General features: G+C 41.3%; 1 protein-coding gene across 11 annotated transcripts in view; it reads right to left on the bottom strand.

The window, feature by feature from the left end:
• Window positions 1–13,048, bottom strand: part of Rcor3 (REST corepressor 3) — a 53,562-nt gene extending 40,514 nt beyond the window's left edge. For 3 of the 11 annotated variants that reach the window (XM_003474277.5, XM_063236824.1, XM_063236823.1), the window contains exons 1-4: window positions 10,596–11,396; window positions 4,029–4,106; window positions 1,388–1,440; window positions 78–239 (exon numbers count right to left, since the gene is read on the bottom strand). In XM_003474277.5, the coding sequence (XP_003474325.4) occupies window positions 78–239; window positions 1,388–1,440; window positions 4,029–4,106; window positions 10,596–11,253 (951 nt within the window). In that variant the 5' untranslated portion in view covers window positions 11,254–11,396. Of the gene's footprint in view, window positions 1–77; window positions 266–1,387; window positions 1,441–4,028; window positions 4,107–10,595; window positions 11,397–11,497; window positions 11,555–11,811; window positions 12,150–12,654 lie in introns of those variants that run through there. The other 8 variants (XM_063236828.1, XM_063236827.1, XM_063236829.1 and 5 more) reach the window with 8 other exon arrangements.
• Window positions 13,049–13,260: the final 212 nt, after the last annotated feature.

Here is a 13,260-nt window from a genome sequence, read left to right as displayed (position 1 = left end):
TTGGAAAACTTTTTCACACAGTACTGGGACATATTCAATATTGTAAAAGGCATTAAAAAGGACTAAAATCACCATACCATTTGCTGAATCCTATGAAAGCTCTTCCCATGAAAGCTAAAGGCTTGTTCAAACAGGACTTTATCTTCCACTGTCCACTCATCCGGAAAGGGAGTGAAGTTAGGGAGATCAGCAAGGGACTTCTCAATGTTATGCTTATGCCAGAACAGCATGCCAAGTGCCTTTGAAGAGAAACCATTACCCTTGGCTGAAACAGATTTATGTTCCATTAAACTTAACACAAAGCTCCACATACATTAGATAAAAATTTTAAGCCTGACTTCATTTGAAGATAAAACTCAGTTTGGGACTTTTAATCAGGTGTGCTCATATAACAGACCTCATCTTTTAAGTCAGGGCCTCAAAATAGTCAATATACATACATATCAGACTGCGGCAGAATCCAGCAAAAACAATGGTTATTATTTATTATTAATTTGACAGTGTATAGGCAAAAATATGCTAGACAGAAAATAACCAGCAAATTAATACTTAAGTGAAACTATCCATTATAACACAAAATTAGAAGTGCTCAGTTGGGATGTACTAGAGAAATAGTTAAGTTTCATTATTAAGTGTACCATCAGTGCTACTTTAACAATTTAATATATCACCATGTACACTTTTTAATTTTCATACTGAATACACAGAATTACTAAAAGTATGTAATTAACTTTGAAGACTTGATTACCAAATCATAAAACCTGATATGTCAATTTCAGAAAATTCCATACTTTCCCCTCTACCGTAAATAGGCTTTATCTTTATTATAATGTGTTAAATAGTATTTAGGGGATAAATTTTTGTCCCTTAAAAAGTGATACAACATTTTTAAGTAGTGAGTTTAACAGTCAATTTTAACAGATCTTCACAATAAAATGAAAATGACCACATATGCAATTACATTTTAATTGTCTCAAATAAATATTAAATAGAAACACAAGGATTAGAAGCAAAATAGTCAGAGACTTCAAAATCTTTAAAAGTTAATTATATTTAGATATATACATAAACATCTCAATTTCACAAAAATGGTAGTTTACCACGTTACTGACTATAACGTTAGATCACGATTATAGGTATTTCACCTTTCTTCTCTAAAAACAAATGACCTATTTTATTATTAATTCTGATAAAGCTGAGCTGATACTTAGTTGAAATGAGATTTAAGGATCTGTTTCAAAGCAGAGTGTAGAAGTGTGCACCTGTACTCCCAGCTACTCAGGAGACTGAGGCAGAAAGATTGCTTCAGCACAGGACTTCAAGAACAGCCTGGGCAATACAGGAAAAACCCGTCCTCAAAAAACGGCAAAAAAGTTTCTCTACATACCTGTTCAACATTATAGCCATGTTTCTCCTTTGCAATTGCAATATATTCATCCACTGTAATGAAAATGTTAGGTAATTATTCTCATTTACTTAATTTGCCCAGATCTACCTTTTTAAAACTTAGCAAATGTTTTGTTAGTCCAGAGAAAAAGAAAAAAAAAAAAAAAAAGCCAAAGGCATCTTCTACTAAATATTACAAAAAGAGACACTTGAACAGGATCAGAAATTCATCTGGTTGAACATGTTATTGTACGACATCTTTATGGTCACATATACTTATTAAATTAAATGATATTATTATAATTATTCTTATAAGTAGAAAAGACCAATCTCGGAGTAGACAATAAAACCTAATTACAGTATACAATACTAAGATAATTTCATTTTTGAATTATAGTTTTTATTAAAACCCTTTAAATAGTTTGTTCATTTATCCATTATAGTCCTTACTTGAAGTTAGCTGAGACCATTTCTCATATGTAGAGCTAGACCAAAGCCTTTACTATCCTGATTGTTACATAGAAAATTTATCTATGATTTTGTCAGTTATATAGAATGACACACTTAAGTATGCTTCAGTATCCCTAAAATTTTCTTCAGTTCTTCCTGTTGCTATACAAACAGTGCTTAAATATTCTATTTTCAATTATTGTACCTATGTAAATTAAGTCAACAAAACTATTCAGATACGCAGTTTTAATGAGAATATACTAGCAACATAAATCCTCACTGCTAAGAAGTATGGCACATGTAGAACTCAGCTTTATGTGAATTCCACACAATCAATAACTCCTTAATCCTTAAAATATATATATATAAAATAATTTTAAAAACACATTTCTAAGAAGCAATTGTTCAAAATTCTGATCCTAAAACACATAGTCTACTAGGGTTGATTTTCTGCTTGTTACTAGTTTACTTTTGTAGAGTAACTTGACCTTTTTTGTACTTTAGTTCCTTCCTTCTAGCATGATGATTAAATGGTACCTTCTTCTTATGATTATGTGAATTAATGTATGTAAATGCTCAAAATACCACCTGGCACATTTTAAGTACTTCTAATTACCTGCTATTACTATTTGGTCAGTATAGCTTAGTACGTGAATATGCTATCATAACAATATGCTCTTAGAATAGCACCCATTTCTATGGATTTATTAATATCCTCAAATGTAAGCTTTTGATGCAGCAAATCCAAATAGTACATTTTGCTTAGAAACCACAGTCCCTAATACATGACAGGACTAAATATATGCTGTTTAATTTAACAAAAGTATCTCATAGGTTGACAGATAGGAAAGCTAAACAATACTACCTGACCAGTGGTTCTTAATCCTGGTTAGGCATAAGAAACAGTGTAGGAGCTTTCAAAAAGTCAGACACCCAGGGCTGATATCTGAAGATGCAGATTTAATTAGTTGGCAAGAGACTAGGTATCAGTACTTTTTAAAGATTCTTCTCCAGATGATTCCAGTGTACACAGAGCTAGGCTTAAAAATGTTTGCCTAAGATCTTTACGGGACATTTCACATAGGCACTACACTATCACTACAGGTTAGCTTTCTGAATTTTGTTTTCCACCTTGCTAAGAAATGCACCATTGCATAAAATAAAGCTAAAACAGCAAAACTCAAAGGCACTCCAATGTTTCTTTTGTGATGAAAACCTCTGCCTGTAATGAGAATTGGACCAGAAACTCAACCATCTCTTTCAGATTCTTGGTACACGGTTCTAGACCACATGAACAGTTTCAAGTTTTCTGTTAACGCCTCCAAGGGACACGATTCCTCAACTATGTGCCAGACTCTAGCTAGTGTTCTAAAGCTCTTTAATAGCACGAATTATCAGGTATTGAGAGGCACACTTGGTTTTCAAGTTGTAGTTCTCTTGCTGTATCAATAAGCATTAGACTTACTACGTTCATGATACACAGGATATCATTAATTTTCTTGACACTAAATAGAGACACCCTTAAGATGTTACTAAATATTTTTAAAAGTCAAACTTACTTAATAGCTGCCAGAATGGCTGTTCGATGTTGCTGTTGCTTATTTAATAAATTCAACAATAACTGAATGAAGAGATGGGGAGCTTAAGTGTTGTTATCTGCACGTTTCCTACATCTGACATGCCACAAAGGATCAGGTCTGCTATATCACACTGAAGTCTAAAGCCACGCCATGATTCAAGAGGTGCGTGGTCAATGATCCAGATCTCCAGGTAGAAATGGAGAACACAAAGATGATCTGATGGCTGCTGAAGTCAGTTCCTTCCCCTTTCCTCTTTAAAATGGTTAATGCTAGTAGGCTGAAGTCTGAAGGCTTTTTTTACAGCTCCACAAACTGAGGACAAGCCTGTGCAGATGGCCACACAATTATTTGTTCCCCTGGTCGAGGGTTTAAGCGATACCATCAAATCCTAGGTGTTTTTCATTCTCCACAGCCCTGACATGTATTGGAGTGATCATCTGTCTTATTTTTCTAGAGGAAACAACCATCCTAATAGAACAACCTCGATTAAAAAACAAAACACAAAATAATCTTCTTATGAGAATATATAAGACTCAAAAACAAAAGTCAATTGCATATTGCATTGGCTGATAGATCCTTGTTGACCTTAGTGTTCAATCTCAGAAAACTTACATTTGGCATCTGGGATACTGTGATAGGGAGACCATACAAGCATCCCTCCATTGTCTTTATCTGTGTACTTTGTAGCACCTAGGGAAAAAAATTAATTACTTTGAATATTATGGATTTAATAACATGTAAAATAGTAAAACAAAATAAGTTTGTTTTAGTACAGTACCTGCAAAGACAAGAAAGTACAGGAAAACAAAAAGAAGAAAAATAGCTTTCTATTAAAGATGGCAAATATCCTACTACTTCTGAACCATGATGTTTAGGCACTATCATGGTTTATAGACAGATATCCTCCAAAATCTCGTGCACTCACAGGTCAAGTTTCTGAAAGGTGGCTGGATTATGGGAATACACTGCTGACTGCTATTAGCGGCTGGGGTCTGGTTGAAGTGGGTCAGTAAGTGGCATGGCCTTCGTGCACCTCCCACCCAGCTTTTCTTCCCTCTACTCTTGGCTTCCTGACTGCCAAAGGGTATACAACTTTCCTCTGCCAGACCCTTCCAGGTCTTCCTGCCTTGGAGCTGACCAACTATTGATTAAAAAGCATGATCCAAAATAAGCCTCTCCTTTAAATTGTGGGGGTAGGGTATTGTGTCTTAGTAAGTGGCACACAGAGCTGGGATTCAAATTTTGGTAGTCTGACCATGACACTGACATACCGTTCATTTCTGCAAACATCAGTAAGGTGAAAGTGACTAAGACGACAACCTTAAAAAGACCAAGACTTTCTCTTAAGAACATTAGGTATCTCCAGCCAGACCCAGCCTCTCTCCCTGAGTCAGTGCCATTTGTGGACTGCAGGGGGGAGAAAGCCAGGCCTCACAAGATGATTCCTACCTGGAAACCAGCATCATGAGCTGCCAGAGTAGGGACCACCAGACCCAAGCCTCTCAGCACCATTCGCCGGCTGTGAGAGAGGCAAGGACAAGGCCTCACCAGGAAGCAATGCCTCCCCGGAAACCACATCATTTTAACTGTTGTTAGTTTGGGTTTTATTTGCTTTTGTTTGATTAGGTTAAATCTGATGGCATGAACAGCTATTTAAAAAATAGCAAGACATATTATGCTACTCATTTTGGATTTATTATTGGCTAGTTTTGAAGTCCTTTATTACATTCATTGTTTTGTTTTTATTATTTCTATTCTATTTTGTTCCATTTGATTTTCACTATGTCCGAAGGTATCTGTTCACATAAAACATTAACAGAATTGAGATTAAGATTTTTTTATGAAGTTATAAGGAATTTGGAATAAGGAATATTCTTTTCAAGGGATAAAGAAACTAGTACTACAATATCCATATTGAAAAATTACTTTTTAGGCAATAACTTAAAATCATTTGATAATTTACTTTTGGAGAATCATGTATTACTACTGCACATTCAAATTTTAATTGAAAAATCACACTGTCAGTGAAATACGAAGCTAAATTCTTTTTAAATATATGTTTTATAGTAGGGAAAAATTAATGACAGAGGAAAGAATAAAAGGAGAAACATCAAAGTATTAGAAAAATCATAATTACAAAATAAATCTTAAAAAGCTTAGAATTTTAAATGCATGTTTGAAGTTAATTATCTAAATTTATTCAATGAAAATAAACTTGGAGACGTTTTTTAAAAATTAATATTAAAATATGTTTAATATTTAACCATGTTGAAAAATACAAACTGGCCAACCTACTCAATGAAATAAAACAGAAACTTTATCTAAGTTGTTTATAAGCTTCTACTTAATAAAAACTTATTTCCAGTGAATGCCCTAAATGTCAATCCTTTCACATGGAAATATTTTTGCATAATGGATTTCGACAATAAGATCACTCAAATTGTACAAAGAAAGGTTCTCAGGAAGTGTCAAGTCTTAATAGCAATCATAATTTAACATTTCCTTGTACTTCATTCTTAAATTATAAAGCCTAAATTAAAATGTCTCATGAAATCCCTTTTATTAAACAAGTATTAAATGTAAAAATTCCCTATGAAGAATAATCCCTATAAAGAAATGTACCAAAAAAATCCTCAGCGTTGTGATTAACGGCCTGACTAACAGAGACTCGCACCCAAGTTGTGGTATCCAACAGCTCTTCTAACACTGGGGTATGGGAGGATGAAAACAAGCCTATGTGAGCGCAAACAATGTCTAATTAAGCATTTCACAGGTTCTTCATCGCAGATGCCAGCATTTTCACTTATGTATGTGTCACCTGGGCCCAAGAGATGACTGATACTGCAGAAATGAACAGTATTTTATAGCCATGGTTAAGAACATGGACTAGAGTCAGACTACTAAAACTTGAATCCCAGCTCTGCCACTTGTAGCTGTGTCACTTTGGATAAATCTAATGAATCAGCCTGTGCCTCAGTTCTCAACCCTTGAAATAGTGATGATATTTATTTTAAAGAGTTGCTAAGAACTTACACAAGACATTATAAACACTGTTATTATTAATACATGATTATTGCACATAGTATTTTCTTACTTTCTTAAGTTCCCTTGTTTCTCTATGATGGAAAGCCTTATCCATTAAATAAAGTAAATGAATGAAATCTCATAGGGTTCTAACTCAAATGGCTGTTCTCCCTCCTCAGTCCTTTAAAGATAAGATTGAACAGCTGAAATAACCTTTTTGTTCTCCTGGTAATTCAGATGAGATTCTTCCCCCATAGAAGACGAGAAAATAATTTTTACTATGTAGAAATGTTTTATATATAACGTTTTATATATAATAGAATGTTTTATATATAATACAGGACATATTATATATAATAGAATGTTTTATATATAATAAACTTACCCTTTCCTGGTACAAAAGTTGAACTCAAACATTGGAAGGAGATAAACTCAGTGTTTATATTACTTATCACAATATTTAATATCATGCCTCAATACTGTCTGATACTCAGAAATAATGAGAACCAAATCTGATTCACCAACAAAACAATCAAGCCTTAGAAGTATCTATCTTGTGAACAGATTAAAAAACCAAAACCTAAATAGCAAGCTAGTATAATTTGAGACTTATAATATAACATGTCAGTTCTGAAAATAATTAAGTTTTTTAAATTTTTAAATAAAACCTTTAAAAGTTTAATTCCTTTAAAATCTTTTAAGTATCTTTTGACTTAAGTTGGCACAGTACAGTTAGGAGACTACTGAGGACAATCAACTACAAAGAAACAAAAACTTGGCCAGTTAGGATTTCTACATCAACTGCAAATTTCAAAGTAAGTACAAAAACAGAATCTCTTTTTAGATTCCTTTTAAAGCATTAAAAGACCTTTAATGGAAATCAAAACAAAAAATGTAAAACACTGAGAATAAGAATGTTCCAACTTGTAAAAATTCTATTTACATAATACTCTAAATTGTACATTTAATATATCAACTTTGAGTTGGGATAAACTGACTTTTGAAGGGGTATATGGCATGAACCAGTTTTAAGTGAATCAATTTTCAGACTTTCAACTTTTTAGTGTCTTCTTTCCCAAGCCAATCTGCCCAAGAACATGTAGAGAGTCGAAGTCACACAGTAGTCTCCCCTTTATCTGAAGTGTCACTTCACATGGTCCACTGTGACCGAAAAATTTAAATGGAAAATTCCAGAAATGAACAACTCATCCGTTTTAAATTACACACCAATCTGAGCAGCATCATGGAATGTCTGACAGCCCCACCCAGTCCTGCTACAGGTGGAAACTGTTCCTTTGTCCAGCACACCCAAGCTCTGTGCACTATCCCCGATAGGCAGCCTCATTATCAGGTCAGGTCTGCCATACTGCAGGGCTAGTGTTCACGCAATTACTTTACTCAGTGACCAACCTAAAGTGCAAGAGCAGAGTGCTGACTCCTGGGGACACACAAATGCAAAGCCCCACAGCACCACTCAAGTCACTTTAGGAGGCAACTTGATCTGCTTAATTCTGCATATCCTTGTGGATATAGGAGGTTTGTGCACACTCAAGCCACTTCTGTCATCCCTCATACAGGTGCCTCCTCACCTTAAAGTAGGAGCATATTACATTTCTTATCCCTTCCAAATCTTGCACGAATCCACAGCCCATAAAGTTTAAATGCTCCAGAGTTCCAAACACAGTGACAGTAAAGTCCTCCTTTACTCAAGACACCATAACTAAACTGTTTTAACCAATTATGTATTAATTCAAGCAGAATAAATTTTAACACTTAGAAGTTCATGGTCACAAGAACACATTAAGAAAAGCTGAGACATATTAAAAACAGAAAAGTTGGGCAGGTGATGAATAAAATACATTCAGGCACACAAATATAAAGTTCTACGGAGAAAATGCATGGAAATAACTTCAAAGAGAAAAGGGATGATGCAAATAAACTTTCATACCTGGAGAAGCCTTACAAATATTTATGGAATAGATGCTACTATATCACTATAATATTTAACTGGATGTGCTTAATATGTCTTATTTCAAAATATTAATATCTTTAATGTACCAGAGATTACGTTCTTCAATTATTTAAACTCAGTCCAAATATAAGAATTTTTTCTCAAAATTCTCTTTGAGGTAAGCAAAACTTCTGCTTTGTATACATTAATTGTCAATTAATCTTGTGATATAGTTAATATTATCTGTTAAGAAGTAAAAAAACCAACACCTGGCGAACCCAAAGGCAACCACACCACTAGGTCTAAATTAGGCACAGTGACAGAGACACTTAACCACCACACAAAACCTCCTCCTAAGGCCAGGACAGTCGGTAGGGCCTAAAAACAGGAAGAACTACAACAATCCAGGTAACAACCAGAAATCTAGTCACTAAGTTATACAGGCATTAGTAGCAATGACCTGTTAATAAAAGGAAACTATCTCTAATTCCACCATCCGTCTCAATTCTCATCAGTTTAATAATTCCTCTTTATGTGCTCAATTACTATCATAATCGTTATCATCTCTCCCAATAGACACTCCATGAAAAATTCTCCTGTAATTTTACTCCATTCTCATTAATATCTTTTTTGTTGTTGTTTGTCTTTTTTCTGTGTAATGCAGGCTGGCCTTGAACTCCCAGGAATTCTCCTGCCTCAGCCTCCCAAGTGTGTATGCCATGATGCCAGATCATTACTATCATTTTAGCACCTACGGTGTTTTCCTTCAGTGACTTACAGGAGATGGTGAATAACCTCCAAAAAGGTGGACTGAGAAGTTCATGAAATAAAGAGAAAATGAGCAGAAAAGTTGAAGTGCTTTTCTTCCATTTCAATCACTAATAAATACCTCTCTTCCTCTATTATATTTTTCAGGAGAATGTGTTTAAATTCTCACCTAATTATACTGGAATGATGTGAAATAAAAACGTCATAGGACAGTACAACACTCAGAAACAGAAGAGCACGAAGTAAAATATTTCCTTGTAAATAAGGTCTAACAAGGGCTGGGAATTTAGCTCAGCAGCATAAGCGCCTGCCTTGCAAGCATGTGGTCGTGAGTTTGATCCCCATACCGATTTAAAAAAAAAAAAAAAAAGGTCTAAAAAACTAGGCACAGTGGTACACTCCTATAATCCCAGCATGTTGGAGAGTGAGGTTGGAGGATCACAAATTCCAGCCCAACAAGGGTAATTTAGTGGGATCCTGTCTCAAATCAGAAAAATAAAAAAGGGACTGGAGTTGTAGCTCAGTGGTAAGGCTCTGGCTTCAATCTCCAGTGGAGTGCTGGATATTAATCTTTTGTTTCATAGACTGGGCTACAATAACAACAGAAAATCCCACCTACATTTAAATAGTAACTTTTAATGAGTCCTTGGGTTGGACATTGTTAAATAGAAAATAAACATGTGAATTTAAATACTGTGATAGTTACTCTTATTGCAAGAGTATCAATTACAGTGTATTCTTTTATTTAAAAACAGTAACATTTCAGTGAGTTTTTTTTCTTGCCAAAAATCTGTTTAGCTTCAAAATAAGCAAAATAAGATTACACTGGTTAATCCAAGTATAAAACCACCTAAGTATTTTATTTTAATGGATCATTCTTCAAATTTTGAAAATTTTCCATGGTTTGGCTTATCACAGTCCTATGGCAAGTTTGCCCCAGCCTGGCTTTTAATCAGAAGACCCTCATCAACCTGCATACAGTCGTCTAAGAATTAATACTGACTAAAACTGACTTAATGGGGCCAAAAGAAAGGTATGTTTATTAACTTATGAAATAATTCTACCTATTGAGTACTAACTTCGACATAACTTTATCAACAACAAAGAAGTACGAAGTACCAATAAAGCTCCAAATCGAAAAGGTGTAGGTACAACGAAAAAAAAATCACTCTTCATAATTACACAATTTAATCTTTACTGAATTGCCATATTGCCACCTTTACTGAATTGAGACTCATTTGATTCTCACAAAAATCCTACAAAGTAAGTTTTTAAATGAAGACATGAAAATTAAGGCTCGTGAGAATGCACTGATTTGCTCAGATCACAAAATCAACAGACGGAAATTGCAAAGTGAATCCTAAACGAAGAAGCTCTTTCCAAATGGCAAGCTAAATCCCAAGGTAGCAAGGTAATGTCAACAACCGCTTACCTACCGACTCCGCCAGAAGGTAAAAGTAGTTGCACAAAACATCTGCAATTAGTTAAGACCAGCAGTACACAGGCTGCCAGCCCTTGAATGAAATGCCATGTCTCGTCGGCAGTGCCCAAGCTGAGCCAGCGCTGGTGCGTCCCCATCGCACCACTGAGACAGACTCCCGGAGTCCTATCGCGCGCCGGCTCAGCCGCTCCCTCGGGACTGGAGAAGCCGCGCCTCTCCTCTTCCAGTGGTCGGAAAAGATCATTTTGCATCGTCCCAACGGGGAGGAGCGAAGCGAAAACCCCAGCTAAAGTTGTCGGTGCGCGCGCGAGCGGTCCCCGGGAACACGCCCGCAGCCCCGAGCCCACCGTGCCCGCCCGGGGCGCGGGGGCCCGCGCAGCCCCAGACCGCAGGCAGGGGCAGGGGCGGGGCCGCCGCGGAACTCTCGCCCAATCGGCGCGCGGGCTGCGGCCCCGTGACCGCGCGCCAGAGCCCGGGCCGCAAAGTAGACAGGGCGCCCGGAGCCAGGCTGGCGGCGACGCCAGGACCTGGCTGCTCCGAAAAAAATGTCTCCTTGGCACGGCGGGGCGGCCCGGCCCAGCCCCTAGCCTGGCGGCGGCGGGGCCCCACCCTGTGCTCCGGCCGCCACATTCTGCAGGGACGCCGGGCCGCATAGCCGCCGCCGGGCCGAGGACGGAGAGGGAGGTTGCGCGGGGAAGGCGACAGCAGCCGGCGTCGCCCAGCGGAGCTCGCCCTGGGGCCAGACCGGCGGTGACCTGCGTCTCGAGGCCGCCGCCGAGCGCCCTGACCAGCTCGCGCCGCCCGTGCCCCGGCCCCGGACAACGCGGCCCTCCCGATCCTCGCCAGGTTCCCGGCCCCGACCCGGGGACGCGATCATCCCGCAGCCGGTGTAGCTACCTGGATCAAATTCAGGGATCCGCGCTTGGTATTCGGCGCCGACTCTCATCCCCACATCTGCAGCGCGATGCCAAAAAATAAAAAGGAAAAGAAGAGAAAGAGACACTTAATAAAACGGGAGCGTCGCAGGCGGGCGGCAGCGGCGGCGGGGAGACGCGAACTCCGGGCGGCGGGCGCGCGCGGCGGCGACGGGGGCGGGGCGGGGCGGGCCGGGGTCGCCGCGCGCTGCTCCGCTCCGCTCGGGAGTTCGCGGCCGCCGCAGCGCCGGATTCCGCGGGCAGGCGCGTGAGGGGAGGGGCAGGCGCAGTCGGTACCACCGTGCTCGTCGTCGCTGCTACAGCCGCTCTCGGGTTCCGAGGAGTGCAGCCCGCCGTTGGTGGACGAGGCGCCGCCGCCCGCCGGGCTCTTGGCGCCGCCGTTAGCAGAGCGGCTCTTCCCCAGGAACTCAGGCCCTTTCTCCATCATGCCGGGCATGGCGGGAGCGGGCGGGGGAGCGTGAGGGCCGTGGAGTGCAGGCAGCCGGCGGCGGCGAGCGCGGCGGGAGGGAGAGCGGAAAGCGGGAAGAGAAAGAGGAGGAGGAAGAGGAGGGCGCTAACGCGGAGCCGCCATAGCTGCCCCGCTCCGGCCTCAGCGCAGTCGCCTCTCTACTGCCCGGCCCGGCCTGCCCGGCCCCGCCCTCGTTCCCGCCTGCCGCCGCGGCTGCAGCCGCGGGTATCCCTCCGCCCGCGGGGAGGGTCCGGCCCGGCGCGGCGCGGGGAAGCCGCGGGCCGCCGCCCGGCCCGAGCGCGCTGAGGCCGCCGCGGGGGCGCGCCCGCCGCCCCGCGTCCTTCCCGGGGACGCGCTGAGCTTGCGGCCGGGCGGGTGCGGACTCTTTGCCCTCTCGGGGCGGAAGGAGCGCGGCCGACCTGAGTCGACTTGCGCGGCCCAGGCCGAGACCCAGCGGAGGGAATCTCGTCGCGCGTCGCGCTTGTATGCCCTGGGTTGTGGCCTAGCCGGGGCCAAGTCGCGTTGTGCGCGCCCCAGGCCTGCATTCGCAGTGGCTGCTGCCCTCCCTGCCCACCTCGCCTTTGGGGTTGTTTTGCTGGGTTAATAGTTGAGGCATGAAGGCCTGAGTGGGGAGAGGAGGCGAGCGCGGGGCCTGCCAGGCGGGCGCTGACCTGCGGTCCTGGCTCGGAGCGGGTCCGCGGGAAGGGTTCCAGCCTGCAGGGAGCCACACCTGCCCGCCTAGGCTGCTCCGCATTGCGCTGGGCGAAGGGCGAGGGCACCGCGCTACGCCTTCGCCAGGTTCGAGGGCATCTGCTGCGCGCCAGCCCGCCTGGCAATTGGGGCTGTTCGTGACAGATCGCCCGCGCGCCTCTGCGAGTGAGAGTGAGAACTTGGACTGGGAGTGTCTGTCGTGCAGACGTGCGGGACAGTGCTGCTGAGCACTGGGAGGTGTTCTGCAGACGCTTGAAAACAGGTGATTCTGTTAGAATTCTGTCAGAGATCTGTGCAGAGTAGGTACAATCAGAAACGAGCCTCTGGCCAGTGCAAGCCTTTGCTGAAATGACATTCCCACTTAAGAGCAGCCAGAAAACAGCCGGGCAGCAGGTGGCTACCTGGCCCCTGTCTAAAGCAGGAGACCAGAGGGGAGAAACTGGTAACAGAGATCTTTCTATCAAAGCCAGGCAGTTCCATTCAATATTTGATCACACAACCAAATTTTTGTAATGTGTTCCTTTTCACAGCAAATACAGTTGTAAATATTTTAATTCCCAGTATGG

This window comes from Cavia porcellus, unplaced genomic scaffold (assembly GCF_034190915.1).
Source record: "Cavia porcellus strain 051 isolate PalLab524CR breed Dunkin Hartley unplaced genomic scaffold, mCavPor4.1 scaffold_26, whole genome shotgun sequence".
Lineage (NCBI taxonomy): Eukaryota > Metazoa > Chordata > Mammalia > Rodentia > Caviidae > Cavia > Cavia porcellus.
The sequence above is the reverse complement of the archived record's forward strand: the minus strand, read 5'-3'. Positions and strand labels throughout refer to the sequence as shown.